The sequence below is a fragment of the Diplotaxodon limnothrissa genome, linkage group LG2 (genome assembly GCF_057381915.1).
Source record: "Diplotaxodon limnothrissa isolate DT_005_m linkage group LG2, D_limnothrissa_male_GT1.1, whole genome shotgun sequence".
Classification (NCBI taxonomy): Eukaryota; Metazoa; Chordata; class Actinopteri; order Cichliformes; family Cichlidae; genus Diplotaxodon; species Diplotaxodon limnothrissa.
In genome coordinates, this window is record NC_140597.1 from 38,763,445 (window position 1) to 38,783,692 (window position 20,248).

The 20,248-nt window shown below is 38.8% G+C and overlaps 3 protein-coding genes across 3 annotated transcripts; 2 read left to right on the top strand and 1 right to left on the bottom strand.

Annotated features, from left to right (window-relative positions):
- The first annotated feature begins 157 nt into the window (after positions 1–157).
- On the top strand, positions 158–8,715 carry btk (Bruton agammaglobulinemia tyrosine kinase). Its single transcript, XM_085373441.1, has 20 exons — positions 158–218; positions 1,760–1,837; positions 2,764–2,815; positions 3,042–3,205; positions 3,331–3,435; positions 3,996–4,077; positions 4,189–4,314; positions 4,401–4,462; positions 4,551–4,738; positions 5,129–5,191; positions 5,379–5,433; positions 5,517–5,596; positions 5,924–6,051; positions 6,428–6,499; positions 6,910–7,081; positions 7,255–7,474; positions 7,598–7,662; positions 7,754–7,872; positions 8,292–8,449; positions 8,544–8,715. Exons 4-20 carry the CDS (start codon positions 3,065–3,067, stop codon positions 8,613–8,615), a joined length of 1,908 nt encoding a protein of 635 aa, XP_085229567.1. The 5' UTR covers positions 158–218; positions 1,760–1,837; positions 2,764–2,815; positions 3,042–3,064; the 3' UTR covers positions 8,616–8,715.
- A 4,452-nt stretch (positions 8,716–13,167) lies between these two features.
- On the top strand, positions 13,168–14,208 carry timm8a (translocase of inner mitochondrial membrane 8 homolog A (yeast)). Its single transcript, XM_085363451.1, has 2 exons — positions 13,168–13,365; positions 13,980–14,208. Exons 1-2 carry the CDS (start codon positions 13,255–13,257, stop codon positions 14,139–14,141), a joined length of 273 nt encoding a protein of 90 aa, XP_085219577.1. The 5' UTR covers positions 13,168–13,254; the 3' UTR covers positions 14,142–14,208.
- A 759-nt stretch (positions 14,209–14,967) lies between these two features.
- On the bottom strand, positions 14,968–18,498 carry LOC146639123 (magnesium transporter NIPA2). The gene is made up of 6 exons (XM_085373454.1): positions 18,382–18,498; positions 18,052–18,184; positions 16,758–16,814; positions 16,366–16,456; positions 15,951–16,111; positions 14,968–15,829 (listed from the first exon to the last, which is right to left on the bottom strand). Exons 2-6 carry the CDS (start codon positions 18,182–18,184, stop codon positions 15,195–15,197), a joined length of 1,077 nt encoding a protein of 358 aa, XP_085229580.1. The 5' UTR covers positions 18,382–18,498; the 3' UTR covers positions 14,968–15,194.
- Positions 18,499–20,248: the final 1,750 nt, after the last annotated feature.

Genomic DNA, 20,248 nt, shown 5'->3' on the forward strand with positions numbered 1-20,248 from the left:
TATCACCAAAACTGTCCAGAAGGCTGATATGAAAATTAGCAGCAAGAAAAAGGGGAAGTAAGCCCTGTCGATTCCTCTCTGTGGGTGTGTTTTAAGCTTCTTGCATCACAGACCAACACACATTTTATGGAAAGCCAGCTACTGAGGCAAAGGTCCATGCCACTCTTCAAGCTTCAGCATCTGCAGTTGTCTGATGTGTGTCATTTTTCAACATCTGGGTAAGCAGCACTTGTTTCTAAAGGAAGTATTTTTAGTCGCACTTTGTTCATAGAACTATAAATGAGAGAAGCAACCTTTGAGTACACTTCATCTGAAAGACCGAGGCCAAAAGTAGCATAGATTAGTGCAAGTACTCAACTGAAACCCACTGTAATTTCGTTTGTATGCAAATCCTGTGAAATAACCAATGAAATTATGAATCCACAAGTGACATTTTCAGCTTAAAGTCTAACGATGTATAAAGTTTTGAATGTTTTCTGGACATAAACGTACTGTTGTGTGCTGAGTGCTGATAATCCTTTATGTGCACACACTGACACTGTTCATCAAAGTGCTTTCTTTGTAGCAGAAACTGGTTAAATGTAAAGCAAATCGCTATCGCTAATCAGGTTGTACTTTCACACAGTTACTGACTCTCCATGACAGGTATCTTGCATTGAACTGTCATTTTTAATACTTACGTGTGCATCATAGGAAATTCTCGTATCCTGACAAATAGTTCTCACAAGTCACCACAATGTTAAACTTATGTGGTATTTTAATCTGCCTGAGTATTCTTTGTGGTTAGAATCAGTCTTGTGACATTACTCACTTTTTTTCTCTCTGTCTGTTTCTTTGTTACGTATGCTCACACAGAGACACACGCAAACACACATACACAAGTACGCATTTTATTGCACATAGCACTTATCTACCAGGAAACATCAGGAAACACAGCATCTTTACAGGTTCCTGTTAACATTAGTCTTTCATGATAAGGTTGTGTCTGCTGTGTCATTCACATCAGACATCATGCAGTCAAAATTTGTGCACTTTAGAATAAAAAAATGCAATAATGACCATTTATAATGATTTATTTGCTACTTAATTGCCTTTCACACAGAGGGTGTAGTGACACAGTTGGCCTGTATTAGATTATATAGTCTAGGTCACACACAGAAGAGTAAAATTACAAATGGAACCTGCCAAAACTGGTACATTACATGCTTTTCAAATGTCCAACTCATGCACAGCAAAATTTAAAAGAGAGATACTGTCAGGTAAGAAGAGGTGCAGGCCACAGGGTTTCTTCTCTCTTCATATTGCAAAGCAATACTGATGCAACTTCCCTATGAGTTTGTCTGTGTCAGCCACCATGAGTCAACTCCCATCAGAAAAGGCAAAAAAATAATCTCCTCTGAGTAGCCATGATGCATTGGTAGCTGCACAGTTTCAGTCAAAAGGCTTCACTGATTTAGAGGCACATATCAAAGTTTTGGGCGTGCGCCCTCAGAGTTTTTTGACCTTCACTCGAGTTAGTGATGTGAGAAAAGACGAGTCGTGTTAAATGAGGAATGAGTAAACAATGTTTCACAGAATAGGGAACACCTCTGTCTGCTCATGAAGGCACAAACAACACCAGCAGGTAGTGTCACTCGAGTGTGAAGAAATGTCAGACTCCCTGTTAGCAGAGAGCAACAGAAGCTTCTCGTAGTGCCACAGTTACAGTTCAGATGATAGAAGGAAGTTCTCTCTCTCTCTCTCTCTCTCTCTCACTAAGCTGAAAATAGGCTGAGTTGAAGTGCGCACACATCTGACAGAAACTGACACACAGTGAGCGCTCGGCCGTGTAACGAGGGTGAGTCTGAGAATTTGATAGTTCACATTTGAGCGGTAACCGGTAACAAATAACTTCCCCGCATTGGTGCACTTTTGTTGCACTTTTAGAACAATGTGGTGACGGGAATACCTTGGCTTTTCTTCTGGTCATTTGGTGAGATTTTAGTTTTAGTTCTGCATTGGTCAGAACCAAAGAAGCCTTTGCTTCCCAACCTATCATCAATATCTTTCAGCTTTGTTTTCATCAGTTGTCGTGATTTTCTGCGTGTACCGTCACTGCAGTACTATTTATACTGAATTAAGTTTCAGCTAGCTATATTTCCCCTAAAATATCAGGCTGTTAATGTCGCTATGTTACTAATTTCCACAACAATTAATTATTGTATGCTCCCCTTCACTCAGATTCTATCAATGTGTCTTGTTTTGGAGGTGCAAGTTTCATTTCAGCGCTGGTGGTTAGGAGGTGCTGCAAACAAGACACACTACACTGCCATAAAGCAAAAAGAGAGCCTTTTTCATTTGCCTACTTATCTTATGTGCGTGGTAAAATGTATAAATGTGCCCGAGGGGAAGGAAGCCTTCTGATAGTAGGAGTGATATATTACATGATATGTTTGCCAGCAAACAAATTTTATTTAGAAGTAAAACAAAAAATGAATCATGTCTAGACTGTATAGTTATATAAAATGAAAGAACTATACTACTGTATTTAGCCAGGTTTTTGGATCAACAAATCAGGCACTTGATATCCATTCCAAAGGCAAAGAGGAGTTAAATACTGTATCCAGATGACCAGGATGTAACAGCTAAGAGAAACAGATGTGCCACAGAGGCAAATGTTGGAAACCGAGGATGTTGCTGTCAGGAAAAGCAGGGCTTATGCAAACTACACCTAATCACACAGCGATATGCGCTAACACTGCATGCCTGTTCATCTCTTTCCAGATCTCCACTTTCACCTGTTGCAGTGGCACTGCTCCAACTCTATGAACAGTGGGTAGGTATTACATTCTTTAAAATGCTTTTCAAAGGAAACGAAAACACTGAATAAGTGTAAAGTTCAGCAAAACTTGAGGCTTTGTCATAATGCTGAGCCAGTCACAGCTCTCAGCAGAATTACAGATGCTGTTGTAGTCGGGGTGTGAACATGCTGTTTAGTGGAGAAGCATTGTGTTACGCCATGATTACTCTTTTTAAACGTATCCATTTGTCACTTGTTCCAGTGCAGCTGAATCCTGAATGAATCATGTCAGACTCTATACTGGAAGAAGTCTTCATTAAAAGATCTCAACAGAAGAAGAAGACCTCACCTTTAAACTACAAAGAGAGAATGTTTGTTCTCACAGCAGAAAAAATATCCTACTATGACTTTGACACAGACAAAATGGTATGTATATAGAACTGAAGAAAGGTTCGTTTCATATTAATGTTGGCTGGCAACCTTGGGCCACCAAATAAACACTTGGCTCTTTATCTTGGACTTACCTGACTGTTTCCTCTTCTGTTAAGCAGAAGCGAAAAGGTCTGAAAGGGTCAGTTGACCTAGAGAAGATCAAGTGTGTAGAGATAGTCCAGCCAGAGCCCAATGCCCCACAAGAGCGCATGTATCCATTCCAGGTAGATATTTTTCAATCCAATTTTCATTACTGAAGTTATAAACAAGAGTCAAATGCAAATGCTTTGTACCCGATTAAACTTTATATAAAATATACACTTTGCTTGCTTTCACTGCTGTTTAGCTTCGGGCCAGAACACGTAACAGGAAGATTATATAAGAATAGAGCTGCAGAAAAAGAACAACAAACACTTTCTATTAAAAAAAACACGTACGAGCAGCACACAGCAGCATGAGTGAGGCTCTCCAAGGACTGTTCGGTGCTCCAATAGTTAACACTGTGAAAGTTAATTGTTAAGAAGTGAAACTTCCTCTCACACTCAGATGAGCTAGGGGCTTTTAGTGCCAATGTTGCCATAAATAGTAAAAGTTCAAGCTAAACATGTCTTAAAGAAAAAGCAAAGTAACACTTCGTGGGTTCATGTGTTGAATTTCCGTTAACGCATTTGAAGAGACTTTTGCCACACTTGCAGCAATCTATTCTGCAATACCAAACTTGAAAAAAATAAAGAAAAAAAATACTGAAAATTGCCGTCTTGCTCCGCTGTGGATTTTTCCACAGGTCATTTATGATGAAGGGCCACTGTATATATTTTCTAAGACTGAAGACACCCGGGTTGCGTGGATAAAGAAGCTCAAAGAATGTAAGTGTGCATGTCTATTCTCGCATTTCGTCACCGTATCTCGTATCATCTTTCATGAACATGACCATATCTTGTGTATCTGAAAAACTCTGTGGCCGTATACGTGTACAGTGGTGCGCTTCAACAGCGATCTGATGCAGAAGTACCATCCATGCTTCTGGGTTGATGGGGTGTGGTTGTGCTGCCACCAGGAAGTTAAACAGGCCATGGGTTGCAAAGTGCTTGATAGTAAGAATGGTGAGAATTAGACTCCCCTTAGTTTAAAGTCTAAAATGATCAGGTCCTAAACTTTTAAATTAATATATCTAATAATGCCTTCATAGGAGTGACATCACAGCTATCTCGAAGGTCAACAAGGAAGCCGCTTCCTCCAACCCCAGCAGAGGTATAGACCTAGGACTATGAGATGAACATTCACCAAGTACACACTGTTTTCTTCTATATGACAAAAAGCTATCTTTTTTTTTTTCCAGAAAAAGCCTACTCGTCCTTTACCTCCACAGCCTCCTGACCCACCAGCGTCCTCTGCAGGCATGACTGTTGTAGCTGAGTACAGTTACACACCCATGACACCACAAGACCTGGAGCTAAGGAAGGATGAGGAGTACACCATCCTGGAAAAGTCCGATGCAAACTGGTGGAGAGCTCGAGACAAATATGGGTAAGCTGACTAGAGGTGACCCAAAGATGTCTCGTAAGAAGAGTGTGACCGCACGTAGCCCATCAGACAAATCAAAAATCTCTAGGTCAACTCTGGAAACTTACAGTGGAGGCTAAAGTAAACCAACTGCAAGCATTATAATGAGGAAGACAGATAATCAGTGATGATTTTGAAGCACACAGATTAAAGATCATTTATATAAGAGAACGTTCAAAAAGTGGCTTCCGGGGCTACACGGCTCGTTAGTTCATAAATTTTGCATAACAAGTAGAAATGAATTTATATAATATACGATTCACTTGAATGATTTGTAAAAGTTAGAATCTGCTGGTGTTAAGAAGAAGTTCACGTTTTGCATGTGCCATCTGTTAATGTTCTTTTCTTTTCCAGAAAAGAGGGTTATATACCAAGCAATTATGTTGTAGAAGCTGAAGATGGGCTAGAAAGATTCGAGTGAGTATCAGTGTTATTGCTTTGCCCCTAAATAGGTGTATTAATGTCACATATGGTTATACATTTTATTATTTTTAACCTAACTCATTCTTGGTTCCTTATCTGCACTCTAATTAATTTCTTATTGTTGAACTAATACAACAACATTCAGGAAGAATTAAAAATTGTTTATTTTTTTTATTGACAGCTGGTATTGCAAGAATATGAACCGTAGTCAAGCAGAAAAACTGTTAAAGGCTGAGGTAAACCCATGACTGTCATTGCCAAAAATATGTTTCCGGACTGTGTTTAAGTCAAAACTTATGAAATATGTTGTTGTAATCAGAACAAAGATGGAGGCTTCTTGGTGCGGGACTCCAGCAAGGCTGGGAAATACACTGTGTCTCTGCTCACAAGGGGTGGCGGGTGAGTAAGCTTAGCGGTGTTAAACACTGCTACCATTTATATAGTGTATCCACTCGCTCCGGTCATGTGTGAACGCATGAAAAGAAGAACTGTTTGTAATGAAAGAGGAAACAGTGGCCCACAGAGGGAGAGAGATGTAAATGACTTATGCAAAACTAGGACTAATGTGTCTGCGGTACTTTTTTTTAAATTCCAAGACTGAGCTACCCTGTTCAGAACACTGAGGAGATTTTACCTAATTATGCATATATGATAAATCATTCCTGTTCGGTGGTTCCAGTGAAAACGTGCGAACTAAATCCACCCGTGTTACTCTTCTCTCTACAGGGAAGCTGTTGGAAGCTGCCGACATTATAACATCTGCACCACCCAGCAGAGCCAGTATTACTTGGCAGAAAAGCATAATTTTAACACCATCGCAGAGCTCATCAACTATCACCAGCACAACGCAGCAGGTCAATATAACTGCCCGGGCCATATGGATACATAGTCTCAGCTTTAATACTGTGGTATTTGTTACACAATAAACTCATTTTCAAATTTGGTTACGGTAACAGGAAAAAGGAAATGAGTCATAAGCAAGTTTGAGTGGGGGGTAGGGGGCCATTGGAAATTTTGTGGGTTTAATTATTCTTTTTTTATTATTAATCTCCACTTTATTTAACTTAAATTTACAGTTGCTTTTTATTTTCTTTTTTAACGTCTTCTGTAGCCCTTTCACTCACATGTCAAAGCTCAATGAATTAGTTCATTCTTGCAATTCATATTCCAGTCATCTTTTCAAAAATGACTATCTTAATAGGTAATGTGGCTTTGTTATCTCCCCACTAGGCATGGTTAGCAGACTGAAACACATCGTATCTAACCGGGCACGGCCCCCATCCACAGCAGGCCTTGGTTATGGTAAGATTATGACTGCAGATGAAATTTAATTACACCTGCTTTCTTGGATTATGAATGTATTCTTTTTTATTATAACAGCTTTCAGAGAGTGTATAAAAGCTAACATGTAAGATACTGATCATTGTTTTAACAGTGTTTTGTGCTATTAGTATATTTGGCAAAGTTATTACACTTTTGTGCCTAGTATGAGATCAGAAGATTAAAAATGGTTTTCTGTCTGTGCACCTGATTACCTGGTTTTTAGTTTGATAAAAGGAAAAATGTTTCTAGTGTTTATGGTAACCAAGAGTGGCATCTCATTTATCTCTCAGCAGCAGCGCTAAAAAGATATATACAACGTGTCAAGCAGTTATTTTAATGAGGTCGTTACATGCTAAAAGAGCACAATTATTTTCTCTTGTTTGACGTAGGTGTGTGGGAGATTGACCCACGCTACCTCACCTTCATCAAGGAGTTGGGATCTGGACAATTTGGAGTGGTGAAGTATGGGAAGTGGCAGGGACAGCATGATGTGGCCATTAAAATGATTAAAGAGGGCTCCATGTCAGAAGATGATTTCATAGAAGAAGCAAAAATCATGATGTAAGCACAACTAAATGATAATTGCTGAATGTCTAACTCACTCTAAGATGAGTCTGTTTGTGCACAAGACTCATAAAGCTGATCTGTCATACTGGGAATGGTAGTTCCTATAATGTCTTTGAGGAAACCCAGCTCACAGTGCTTAAGTTCCTTCTTCTTTTTGCTCAAACAAGGAAGCTTCGCCATGAGAACCTGGTCCAGCTCTATGGCGTGTGCACCAAACAAAGGCCTATTTATATAGTGACCGAGTACCTTGCAAACGGCTGCCTCCTCACATACCTCAAGGAGGGCCTGAAGCAGCACCCAACAAGCATCCAGCTGCTAGAGATGTGTAAAGATGTCGCTGAGGGCATGGCCTACCTCGAGTCACACCAGTACATCCACAGAGACCTGGTGAGAGACAATGATCCACTGTGTCAAAGCTTAAAAAAGAAAAATCCTGTTTGCTACCCAAAGATAACGCTGAAGGTTTAATGATTATTCCTGAACCAAAAGCATTGTTTGTTTTATCTCCAGGCTGCCAGGAACTGTTTAGTAGATGGAAATGGCACTGTCAAAGTGACTGACTTTGGGCTATCAAGGTAAAACACTTTACATAAGTTGCAAAAAGAACAAGACACACTGGTACATCATCAGCATAATATTAAAATCCTCTTCCTCCAAACCTTCCAGGTATGTTTTAGATGATGAATACACAAGCTCGGTTGGCTCAAAGTTCCCTGTCCGCTGGTCGCCACCCGAAGTCCTTCTTTACTGCAAATTCAGCAGTAAGTCTGACATCTGGGCATATGGTAAGTAATATACTGTATATATTTTTACTGTTTTATTGATGTACTTCAAAGTGAGTGGACACAGAAACTTCAGTATTAAAAATAATAAAGGTGCAAATGATTTAATAGGTTAATTAATAATTACTCTACTGTATAAAAACAGTTTTGGTGAATACATAGGGAAAATAAATGTGCTAACAAAAGTATTCTTTAAAATTGTAATTAAATAGTTAAATGGAAAACTAAATACATACATCGGGAATTTATATTACAATTAATGCATTAATACCTTCATTTAAAAATATATATTTTTATGCATGTAATGTTTTATTGTTCTGTTGATATCTATTTTTGACCTTTATATTTTGTTTTGTTTTGTTTGCTCAAATTGCATAAAAGCATAATGATTTTAAATTCTAACCATTTATATAATCCATTAGGGGTTTTAATGTGGGAGGTGTACACTCTGGGACGGCTTCCTTATGAGCGCCTCAACAACACGGAAATAGTGGACCAGGTGTCCCGGGGCCTGCGCCTCTTTCGCCCCCAGTTGGCCAACGAAAGAGTTTACAGCATTATGTCAAGCTGCTGGCTTGATGTAAGTGAATTTTCATATTTTATTGCAACTCTCGGTTGAGTTGACATTTAATATTGGCCCTAATCCTAGAGGTTTCCTTTGCTGTTCCTTTCAGAAAGCAGAGGAGAGACCAAACTTTCAGGAGCTGGCGCTGACTGTTCAGGATCTGCTATATGAGCTCCAGTAGGACTCCGAATAATGTATCAGCACAAAACATCGACAGTTCACTCAGAAGCCCACAGAGTCGTATCTTCAGATGCCCCTGGAAAGATAACAGTCAGTGAAAGTAACAGCACAGCGAAGTCCTCTGAAATGTGAATATGTGTACTGTGAATATCACTGTTGCTCACTGATTATACTATCCTTTCCATCCCATAAGTAGAAGTACATTCCTATAGAGTAGCATTTCAATTGTGTACATTTTATTAAAGAGCACCGGATTGAGTTTGTATGTATGTAGTGAATTTTGTGAAATATTTGTTGAATGTGTAAACATCTTTGCATGTCTAAACAAGCTTTGTACGCGCATATGTATTGCACAAATAAAAGCCAAGTATACCAGGCTTTGAAATGTTTGAAACATCATCATGTGGAATGAAAATTAAAAATGAAAATGTGCAAAAGATGGAATGAAAATTTCCAACCATGCGACAGACCTGCTGTATTCACGGATGGCGTTATCCTCACCGAACTGAAAACAAACGCGTAAACACACCCTCAAATGGATACGGCTGTTACGAACTGCGGTCAAGTGAGCCCTCACTTACGAAGTCACAGTCAAGCTAGCCGCTCCGCCAGCCGCACCGAAAATGTGGTTGCACTACTCTTACGTATATTACGGTATGGGTGAAGACTGGCTTAGAAACGCAGTGTTTTGTGTCCTGACACTATTTTACTTCACAATCCACTCCCATTTTTAGTGTATCTCCACTTTCCCCCCTGTGATCCACAGCCCAAATTACTGTATGATTCAGAGAAAATTAACAATAAAATTTACCCAATTTACTCTACTGCACTCTTAATGTCCTCATCTTTGAGCTCAGATTACAGGAAAACTATAGGAGGTGACGCAGATATTTCACTGGATTATGACTCTGGGTGACCCCCACTCTTCACACTGTCATCCACAGCCAAAATTACTGTACGGTTTTTGAGAAAATTGATAGTAAAATCTTCCCATTTTGCTTTACTGTACTCTACATATTGACATCTTTGAGCTCAGATTACAGGAAAACTATAAGAGGTGACGCAGATATTTCACTGGATTATGACTCTGGGTGACCCCTCTCTTCACCCTGTGATCCACAGCCAAAATTACTGTACGGATTTCCAGAAAATTGATAGTAAACTTAACACAATTTACTGTACTATACTCTATATATTCTCAACTTTAACCTCAGATTACAGGAAAACTGTAAGAGGTGACGCAGATATTTCACTGGATTCTGATAGGCTGTCGCCACTCTTCATCCTGTCATCCACATCAAAAATTACTGTACAGTTTTTGAGAAAATTGATAGTAAACTTTGCACAATTTACTCTACTGTACTTTTAATATCCTCATCTTTGACCTCAGATTACAGGAAAACTGTAAGAGGTGACACAGATATTTCACTGGATTCTGAATCAAGGCCATCTCCACTCTTCACCCTGTGATCCACAGCTAAAATTACTGTATGGATTTCCAGAAAATTGATAGTAAACTTTGCACAATTTACTGTACTATACTCTATATATTCTCATCTTTGAGCTCAGATTACAGGAAAACTATAAGAGGTGACACAGATATCTCACTGGATTATGACTCTGGGTGACCCCCACTCTGCACCCTGTGATCCACAGCAACAATTACTGTATGGATTTCTGATAAAATTAAATCCTATTCCATTACCAAACAAAATGAGTTCATTGAAGTATTTGCTTAACTACAAGAAATTTCTTTCCACACACAATTTAAATTTTTCAAAATGTCATTCACACACCACCTCAAGTAGCAACTTTAGTTTTAGACATTATTTATTCAGTGCTTAATCACAACAATAGTCACCTTAAGGCACTTACATAATAAGTTAAACCTTACAATAATACATACAGAGAAAAACCCAACAATCATATGACCCCCTATGAGCAACAGTGGGAAGGAAAAACTCCCTTTTAACAGGAAGAAACCTCCGGCAGAACCAGGCTCAGGGAGGGGCGGGGCCATCTGCCTCAACCGGTCAGGGTGAGAAATTACATTTCTCAGATTACTGATTTCTCATATTACTACTACACAGTTTAGATATATTGTTATTCATTATCTGTCATCACACAAATCAACCCAAAAAATCAAAAAGGAAATACTTGAAGTACGAGCACAAAGCAAGAATGTTATACACATTGTGTTTTACACATGTGTTCCTCAAAACACCAATAACAACTATAAGCAGATTATTCAAGTAGCTTTCACTGGATGTGGAATTAGGTTACACAAAGCACACACTTCCACTCTGTCTTCTGAGCACTGCTGAGCTGTTCATTTGTCATGTCCAGGCATTCAGAATGGAACCAGCGGTTATCACATTGGATCTGTAAACAAAAACATATGAACTTTCATAAACACATTAAGTAAATAATTCTATGTTTTAATCAATTACAATCTTTAAGACACAGAGTCAAATACTTTGTTGTAGATAACATAAAACAATTATATATATATATATATGGCCTGCATTTGTATAGCGCTTTTCTAGTCCCTAAGGACCCCAAGGCGCTTCACACTACATTCAGTCATTCACCCATTCACACACACATTCACACACTGGCGATGGCAGCTACATTGTAGCCACAGCTGCCCTGGGGCGCACTGACAGAGGCGAGGCTGCCGGACACTGGCGCCACCGTGCCCTCTGACCACCACCAGTATATATATATATATATATATATATATATATATATATATATATATATATATATATATATATATATATATATATATCTGCGTCACCTCTATCTGCGTCACCTCTTACAGTTTTCCTGTAATCTGAGCTCAAAGATGTTAATATGTGGAGTACAGTAAAGCACAATGGGAAGATTTTGCTATGAATTTTCTCAAAAACCGTACAGTAATTTTTGGCTGTGGATCACAGGGTGAAGAGTGGCGACAGCCTAGAGTCATAATCCAGTGAAATATCTGCGTCACCTCTTACAGTTTTCCTGTAATCTGAGCTCAAAGATGAGAATATTAAAAGTACAGTACAGTAAATTGGGTAAATTGACTATCAATTTTCTCAAAAACCGTACAGTATATTTGGCTGTGGATCACAGGGTGCAGAGTGGGGGTCACCCAGAGTCATAATCCAGTGAGATATCTGTGTCACCTCTTATAGTTTTCCTGTAAGCTGAGCTCAAAGATGAGAATATATAGAGTATAGTACAGTAAATTGTGCAAACTTTACTATCAATTTTCTCAAAAACCGTACAGTAATTTTTGCTGTGGATGACAGTGTGAAGAGTGGGGGTCACCCAGAGTCATAATCCAGTGAAATATCTGCGTCACCTCTTACAGTTTTCCTGTAATCTGAGCTCAAAAATGAGAATATTAAGAGTACAGTAGAGTAAATTGGGCAAATTTTATTGTTAATTTTCTCTGAATCATACGGTAATTTGGGCTGTGGATCACAGGGGGGAAAGTGGAGATAAACCAAAACTGGGAGTGGATTGTGAAGTAAAATAGTGTCAGGACAGAAAACACTTCGTTTCTAAGCCAGTCGGCACCTATACCGTAATATGCGTAAGAGTAGTGCAACCACATTTTAGGTGCGGCTGGCGGGGCGGCTAGCTTGACTGTGACTTCGTAAGTTGTTTTTTTTTTTTTAAACTTTATTTATCACATTATAGACATACAGTGAAGTAAAACAGGGATCACATAAAAGATAACATTGTGGTAGTACAATGAGGAACAGAAAGAGTGACAAGGACAGTGAGACAAAAGTGAGTACAAAAAATAAAATAAATCAAGGGGAACATAAATAAACAAAAGTTTGCAAGAGCCAAAATCAAGTTAGCAGTTTCAATCGGTTACAGATGTTAACAGTCTTGAGAGCCTTCGTGTTTTTTGATGAGGAGATTGTCCTTATATATTGTGCAAGTTCCATTTTTAATACAAGAAGTTCAGGCTTTCTGCCGAGGACTTTGCTTTTGTGTATATGAAATTTTGCCAAAAATAAAACCAAATTTATAAAGAAGAAAGCATCATTGTCCTTGTCTTTAAAATTATAATAGCCAAAGATAACATCCTTATAGTACAGTTGAAGATTAGGGAGAACAGAGTCAGTAATAAACTTGTGGAAATCCTTCCAGAATTTACACGTAAATTTACACGACCAAAACAGATGAGAAACTGTTTCAGGTTGCTCTTGACAGAAGGTACAATTTACATTTATTTCAGCCATAAATTTGGACAAATATTGTTTGGTAGGGTAAAACCTATGAATCAACTTAAAGGAAATCTCTTTAATTTTGTTTGTCAAGAAAAACCTTTGTGGTAAAGTCCAAACTTTTTTCCATTCAATATCTGTTACAAAATTGGCCCAATAAAATATGGCTGATGGAACAGAGACCATTGCATCCTGAATGTGACTTTGTAAGTGAGGGCTCACTTGACCGCAGTTGTTACGAAAGTCTACGTGTACAGGATGACGATGCTTGTCACACAAACGTGCTCTGTGATTGGCTGAACTACTTCCCGTTTCCCGTCGTGCACACACACGTGAAGGTCAGCAATAAAGCCATTAAGCATTTACAGTTTGCAAAATATTACTAGTACGACCTCTTTATAAGCAAGTATGGACAGCCAGGGAGCGACAGCTGACCCTCAGCTTCAGCAGTTCATCGAAATCGAGTCTCAGAAACAACGATTTCAGCAGCTGGTGCATCAAATGACGGAGGTCTGCTGGGTAAGATGAGCGTTACGCTACCAGCTCAGCTCTGCCATTTGCTATGTGTATAAATATATCTGGTTTTTTTGACTGATGGCTGGTGTGTCTTATATTATACACAATTTTAGGCTTCCGTTTTTACTGGCCGTGGACAGAAAACTATATTAAAAATTGATTTTAGCCGTTTACAAACACCGGGTCGCACCGCTTTTCTTAGGCGACCCTTACCGGTATGTCAAAGCAGGGATTCAGTAATAAAGTGTTAGAGACACTATACTATTCACTATACCCCGGCTTGGTCTAGCTGGCGCTTTAGATAAGGAGTATCGGAGTGAAGCGAGGTGGACGGACATGTAGTATTTTAATGTTCATGTCAAAGCGGGCAAAAGGCAGACGTGTGAGGTCACGAAGGACCGCCTAAGAATTTCCTGAATAACTGGTTTAAAAACACTTTTGGCTTCGACTTCGAGTGTCTGAGCAACACGTCCGAATCGTGGAGTGCCGCACTGCGTGCTGAGGTCACAGCTGGGCACATCACGCGCTGACGTAAAGTTGGTACTTTGTAACAGGAACTCTGGCGCTGTATCCAATCTTGCCGTTACATTTCCTTTTAATCGTGTCTCTGTTTCCAGGAGAAGTGTATGGATAAACCCGGGCCGAAGCTGGACTCGAGGACGGAAGCGTGCTTTGTTAACTGCGTGGAGCGATTCATCGACACCAGCCAGTTCATCTTAAACAGACTGGAACAGACTCAGAGGAGCCGGGGGTCGTTCTCAGAGACCATGTCAGACTAAAAACTGTCTCTCAGAGCGCTAACGAGGCACACGGGCACTGCTCTGAGAGGGACCGTACCTCTGACCCTGCTGTCTGTACAGTACCTTGAAGAACTGTCCAGCCAATGGGGGGAAAAGGAATCTAAAGTGTTACCTTTTCATACAAGTGCCTGAAAGTAACATCGAGCATGGACTCCTGTAGTTTTTTTAATTTGTCTTCTGCTGGCATCTGAGTGTTGAGAAAAAAACAAACAAAGCCACAAACCTAAACTCTGTTTTTGTCAAGTCACAGAGCTCAAGCTTTAAAACTGAGTCTGAATGTGAAAACTCACAAAATGTGCAAAAACACACTAAGCTGGCCTGCTGGGGGGTTTACTTGCAGCAAGAGGACTTAACTACATGCTGGTGTAATGAAAGGAACTAAAGATGTCTTGACAGAAGAGGCATGATCAGCAGCCGAGGCTGAACATATGCAATAAATAAATTTAACAAAAAGAAAAACCAAACAATATTGTCCATCTTTTGGAAGAGTGCAGTGACATGATGTTGTAAATGTGTTTTAATCGGCATTATCAAACATCCAAAACACAGTTAACGCAGCAATTTGTTACAGCTTGCACACATTAGGTAGACATTTATACAAGTAGACAGCATTCTTTGGTGTGGTTTGTGTGTAATACTGAGGTAATTCAGTAACTGACATCATCGACTCAGAGCAAATTAAGACTTTAACACTGACTGCATTTAAATAAGCTCACACATTTTTAAGCATGATGAAAGCTAAAGGTGCAAAACTTTGGTTATAGTTTTCAGTAACAGAAGGCACAATCTGGCTTGTGAAGGCTACTTTTTAACTCAATATGTTGTAAAAAAAAAAAAAAAAACCCAAATGTACACACCAGTATGATGTGGACAACTAATTTTAAATAAAATCCAGTGTACTGATAGCATTACTCTCATTTTAAAGCCTCCTCTCCCATCCTCCTCGCTTTTTTGTAAGATAGATTGTAAAGCTGTGATATGCATTAAAGTTTTAGAATGACTTTGTAGTGATAATAACAATACTGGCCCTCTTTAAGGTGCTCTCTGGTGTATACCCCACCCTCCATTTGTGGCTCCTTCTCTGGGAAGATTCATCTCGTCTTGTGCTTGCAAGTCATAGCTGGGAAGAGCCAAGTATGGCTGTTGGCCCCATGGAAAGCCCTGAGGACCTTTCCTCAGATAAAGTGGGAGGGAATCCCAGGTAAATGTAATGTCTTTAAAGGCATGGAGGAGAAAAATTCCCAAAATGATGGTCAAGAACCCACTGATTGTTCCCACTATTCCATCTATGTTCATTCTTAACCATTCCTTGAAGAGGATGGCCGAGCAGGCCATGACAGACGTGGTGAAGAAGACGTAATAAATGGGAGTCACTAGTGATGTGTTAAAAATGTCAAGGGCTTTGTTCAGGTAGTTGATTTGAAGGCTGACACAGATTACCAGGCAGATGATTAAGGCCCAGAACAAAGGTTCCTTCAGCACCGCTGTCCCGGCAAACAGCTCCTTAATGCCAATGCCCAGGCCCTTGACACAAGACACAGAGAGCGAGCCAATCACAGAGCAGATCAGGATGTAGACCAGCACATTCTTCTGTCCAAAACGCGGAGCCACAGCACAGATAAGAATCAGACTGCTTCCCACAACGCACACAGCAAACACAATGAAACCTAACGGGAGCATTCAAGAATGAGTTAGTAACCTGAAAAAAATCAAACATCCAGCTCCTTTCAGGGATTCAGCTTCCACAGTGTTGTTAATCAGATCACAGCAAAGCAGGTCTGGTCATACCTGGATCCAGGAGCTTCTCAGACATGGCACTGAGGGAAGCCACCTCTTCTTCCTGCGGTGCATGGATAACCATGACTGTGGAGCCCAAGACGCAAAGCAAACAACCAATCTTCCCATGCACATTCAACCTCTCGTTCAGAAAGTAAGAGGACAGCACGGCACTGGAGATGAAAAACATACACAGCAGAGGCAGCATTGGCACAAATGGTACTGTTCCATATTTAGAAGGGTATTTCTTTCATAGTGGAAAAAAGTGAAAGCAACAGCTTTTAGCAAATATATAGATATTTCAAACCATAGTAAATATACTGTATTTATTGGGGATCATTTTCAATCTCAGATGCATTTCCAACATGCATCCTTCATTAATAATACTAGTATACAACATAATACATTAAACCTTTAAAACGTTTACCTGACAAGTACACTCAATGCTCCTAGTGGAGTCACAAGTGTGGCTGGTGCAAATGCATATGCGGCAAAGTTGGCAGCCTCTCCAGCTCCCACTGCAACACAGCAAAGATCGTCATTAGCATGCAGATATATTCATATCTGGTGCAGCTGCTTAGGTTAAATATTTTCTTCCAAACCCACATGTGCAAATGTGCTCTTTGAAGGAATGTGTACTTGGAATATTTGGTGTGGGTGCAGTGCTTACTGCCACGTCACCAGCAAAAAAAAAAAAAAAACAACCCACAAATGCCTTGTTTTGTTTTAAGAAAACAAAGAAGACAGTGTTTCTAGGAAGAATCCTGACCTTGTTGCCCGTTTACAGGGCAGGATTAAATCTGCCAAAGATTCACTTACTTGAAATTAATCCTGCCCACCACAGCCATTCTTTCAGGTAAGCATGGCCCCCTTGACCTGTTAGTTGCACAAAGAGAAACTGCAGTAGATTTCACAATAACAGCTGCAGATTTCGCCCTCAAAACCATCATTGTTGGTACATTTATGAACAACCAGGTTAATGTTACTAATCATAAGTTACACAATGTACTGCGGTAGCTTGAATGTGCACAGCCCTTCCGATACCCGCTGTAGTATATTTTTATTATTCAGGTACACCTGTCTTCTTTTGCACTACAACATATAGCTGTAGTTTTCCACAACTTATCTCGATTTTATTTATGCAGTTCAAAACAGCCAACATCTCAAGGACCTTACGGATTATGATTAACTCATAAAACATGATATAAAGTTCTCAGTTACAAAGCCCGAAGTTTTATAAAGTAGTTTAAATCAATTCCATATCAAAAAGCTAAACTGCTGTTTATATAATAATAATAATACAGTAATAAGACATTAATAGAAATGCCTATGTATTTATGGAAGAACTATAGTCCATGAGTCATTTTGAGTCATTTTGTCAAAAGCAAAATATTACATATTTACTGCTTCTTAAATGTAAGCATTTAATGCTTCTCTATGTCTTGAAGCTTTATTATACATATTAACTCCTGGTTAACTAGTAAATCCCTAAAAAGTAAATCCATTCTTTGTTTAAAAAACATACATAAATAAATCTAATTTCATTTGTAATAAGGGATAAATCTTTACTGTACCAGATGGGTGTGTCTTTTAGTAAACTCTTGTAAAACAGGGTTAAATACCACTGGCATACTGTGACTAGCAGCTTTGGTGCTACAGTGCAGTGGTTTCTGCATGCCTAGGTGTCAGAATCACATAGGAGAAGTCACAAGGAAATCTCTTACATTTTTTTCTCAAATTAATATGCCACGTTTTCTCATAGTTGTGCTTTTTAGATGAGCTGACTTGTTTATTGTCACAGAAAAGTCCAATATTCTGTCATTTTCCCTCTAAAATGTCAGACTTCGATGCAATGATTAAATTTTTAGTCTTACGTGATAGTTAAGCGAGTCTCAAAGTATGTGAATGCAACACAGCTGCATGACAACTAAGCTCCCTCCATCTTACTGTTGATAATGAAAGCTGGATCATTTCCATCATGACAATTGCAATAACAATTCAGCTTTAAGGGTTACTTTATCGTGTTGTAGTTATTGTTGATACAACTACGTGTTCTAAAAATCTCTTCGCGCGCTCGCATAAACTTCGCTACAGTTGAGTTTTGTTGTATCACCTGCTCGCATGGACCCCTTGCTGGCCAATCGGAGCAGGCCTTTCTTCTTCAAGATGAAACTTGAGCCGATAAAAACACTGGAGCTCACAGCTAGTGAGAGGCCAATGTAGAAGTCCAACCGCGTCACCTCCATCTGAAACAGCGGATAATGCAGTTAAACATGTTCCGGGTGTAAAAATGGTCGACCTACTTCAAACACGAAACTTTCCAGGCATCGAGCGCCGGAAAGCTCATGTTTAAAGAAGTCACATGACAGGCTGACCGTACCGCGACGAACTGAAACTACCCATTAAAACGACCGTAAAAGCGGAGCAATATGAAAGTACGTACCGCTCTGATTTGCTTGTAGTTTGTTTTAGTGCAATTCAGCTTTAGCCGGTCGGCTAACGTCACATTTTGTGAAATGTTTTACCTCCGTCGTCACATTAAAGCTATTCGTCACATTCATTGCGGACCGCGGGAGGAGAAGCAGCTGATTGGCTGGTCGTCACCAAGCAACTTCCTTGTGATCGTCTTGGAAACGGTTATCTGCTACCGGTCAAACAAACAGCTGCTCGCCATGTTTTCATACGGGATTACAGATTAAATTATTTTCGTGATATTTAGTTATAATGGCTGTTTTCCTTAATAACATCAACAAAGTACTGGAAAGAAAGTCGTAGAAGAAATAACAGAGAAAGGTGTTAGAATATGATACTGATAAAACAGTAAAGGGTCAGTCTACAGTTGCAGGACATTTTCTGTATGAAATACGACAACATGTTTGTTGTGTAAAACACACTTCTACTAAGATAAAATGTACCTAGTTGTTTAAAACGTGGTTCCAAAATATTATTTAAAACACAGACAAATTGCATTTTTCTCTTGTCCCTACTTGCTGATAATGACATGTCTTATACACTATAGGATTTTAAATGAGTTTTACATTAACTTGATTGTTTTGAATTCGTTAACATATCTATAATTGTTCAACCTTTTTTAAACCTTTTCTAAACATCAGGATAGTTTAAAAAAAAAACGTATATATCCACAGCAAGTTCCCACAAAATATGTGCAGACTTGTTACCGAAACCTATTTAGCCTCAAAAAGGAAGAGACAAAACAATGAGGTGGCATGATAAAGAAGAAGTGACATGATCAAGTCCCGTGCTAACACCAATGGTAGACCAAAGGTCAGTCCCTTTGACATATTTTGTATTTGTCCAAGCTTTTCTGACTAAAGTATGTCACTCTAACCATTACAAGTCCCTGTTACCCATATTATCAAAAGAAGACAAATGAATTTCACATTTTCATTCTTTTATTAACTACGTTCATCCCTGACTTCCACAGTACATTACATTCCACATTACATTATCTACAAATAAAGCAAATATAGCTATTCGACCCTGTTGCCTTGTCCTACACTGTTTTTAACACTGTTACTATATAATTTTTATTAAAAATAAACACATTTTTTATTAGCTCACAAGGGTTGGATCTACTACCTTTGTAATAGTAACTATTATAAAGTTCAGCAAGGTAGATTTAGAAAGTTGCTTAAATGAATCAATCTTAGCTATTAGTATTAGTATATTAGTATTCCACGTAAAGGCAACCATCATCACCTTTTTAAAATCTAAACTTTTACAATTTTATAATCTACATTTTCTGGTTCTGGAGAATTGGAAAATATTTTTGTAAGTTTAATATGTAAACTTAAAAAAATATTATACATTACTTAAATAATGCTGACAGTTGATAACATCAGGCAATATCAATATTTAATAATATTTACAGTATTATTAAGTAGATATACAGTTGTGGTCAGGAGTTTACTTGTCATGGGCATGAATGTGATGGTAATTTTTGATGATTTCTTTGAAAAATTTCCATGGTAGATTAAATTGTATGGAACACATGTTCACTGACTTTACAAAGCAATAAAAATTTGGATTTATTTTGGATTTTCTCTAATCCACACTGGGACAAAAGTATATATACAGAGTCAAACATATACACAGGACCACTTAAATCTTTTCAGAAGTGGTGCTGAACGTTCTAAAATATCTTTTAACTTGACAAAGCCAAGGCATACTAACTTCTCGTTAGTAATAATGATTGACAATTGGAAGTTTCTTTTTGCCAGCAAAAATGATTTGTTTGACACCGCTCACTGGACTCACCAATACAAAATAATTCGTATTTCGACGAAGCT

What these genes read in the sequence shown, in the direction of transcription:
- btk (XM_085373441.1), top strand. Translation starts at nt 3,065, where the DNA reads ATGTCAGACTCTATACTGGAAGAAGTCTTCATTAAAAGATCTCAACAG. An exon ending in ACTTTGACACAGACAAAATG is followed by an intron (nt 3,206 to 3,330) that starts GTATGTATATAG and finishes TCTGTTAAGCAG; the next exon opens with AAGCGAAAAGGTCTGAAAGG. An exon ending in GATGGGCTAGAAAGATTCGA is followed by an intron (nt 5,192 to 5,378) that starts GTGAGTATCAGT and finishes TTTTATTGACAG; the next exon opens with CTGGTATTGCAAGAATATGA.
- timm8a (XM_085363451.1), top strand. Translation starts at nt 13,255, where the DNA reads ATGGACAGCCAGGGAGCGACAGCTGACCCTCAGCTTCAGCAGTTCATC. An exon ending in AAATGACGGAGGTCTGCTGG is followed by an intron (nt 13,366 to 13,979) that starts GTAAGATGAGCG and finishes CTCTGTTTCCAG; the next exon opens with GAGAAGTGTATGGATAAACC.
- LOC146639123 (XM_085373454.1), bottom strand. Translation starts at nt 18,184, where the DNA reads ATGGAGGTGACGCGGTTGGACTTCTACATTGGCCTCTCACTAGCTGTG. An exon ending in CAAGGGGTCCATGCGAGCAG is followed by an intron (nt 16,815 to 18,051) that starts GTGATACAACAA and finishes TGCAACTAACAG; the next exon opens with GTCAAGGGGGCCATGCTTAC. An exon ending in TGAGAAGCTCCTGGATCCAG is followed by an intron (nt 15,830 to 15,950) that starts GTATGACCAGAC and finishes TGCTCCCGTTAG; the next exon opens with GTTTCATTGTGTTTGCTGTG.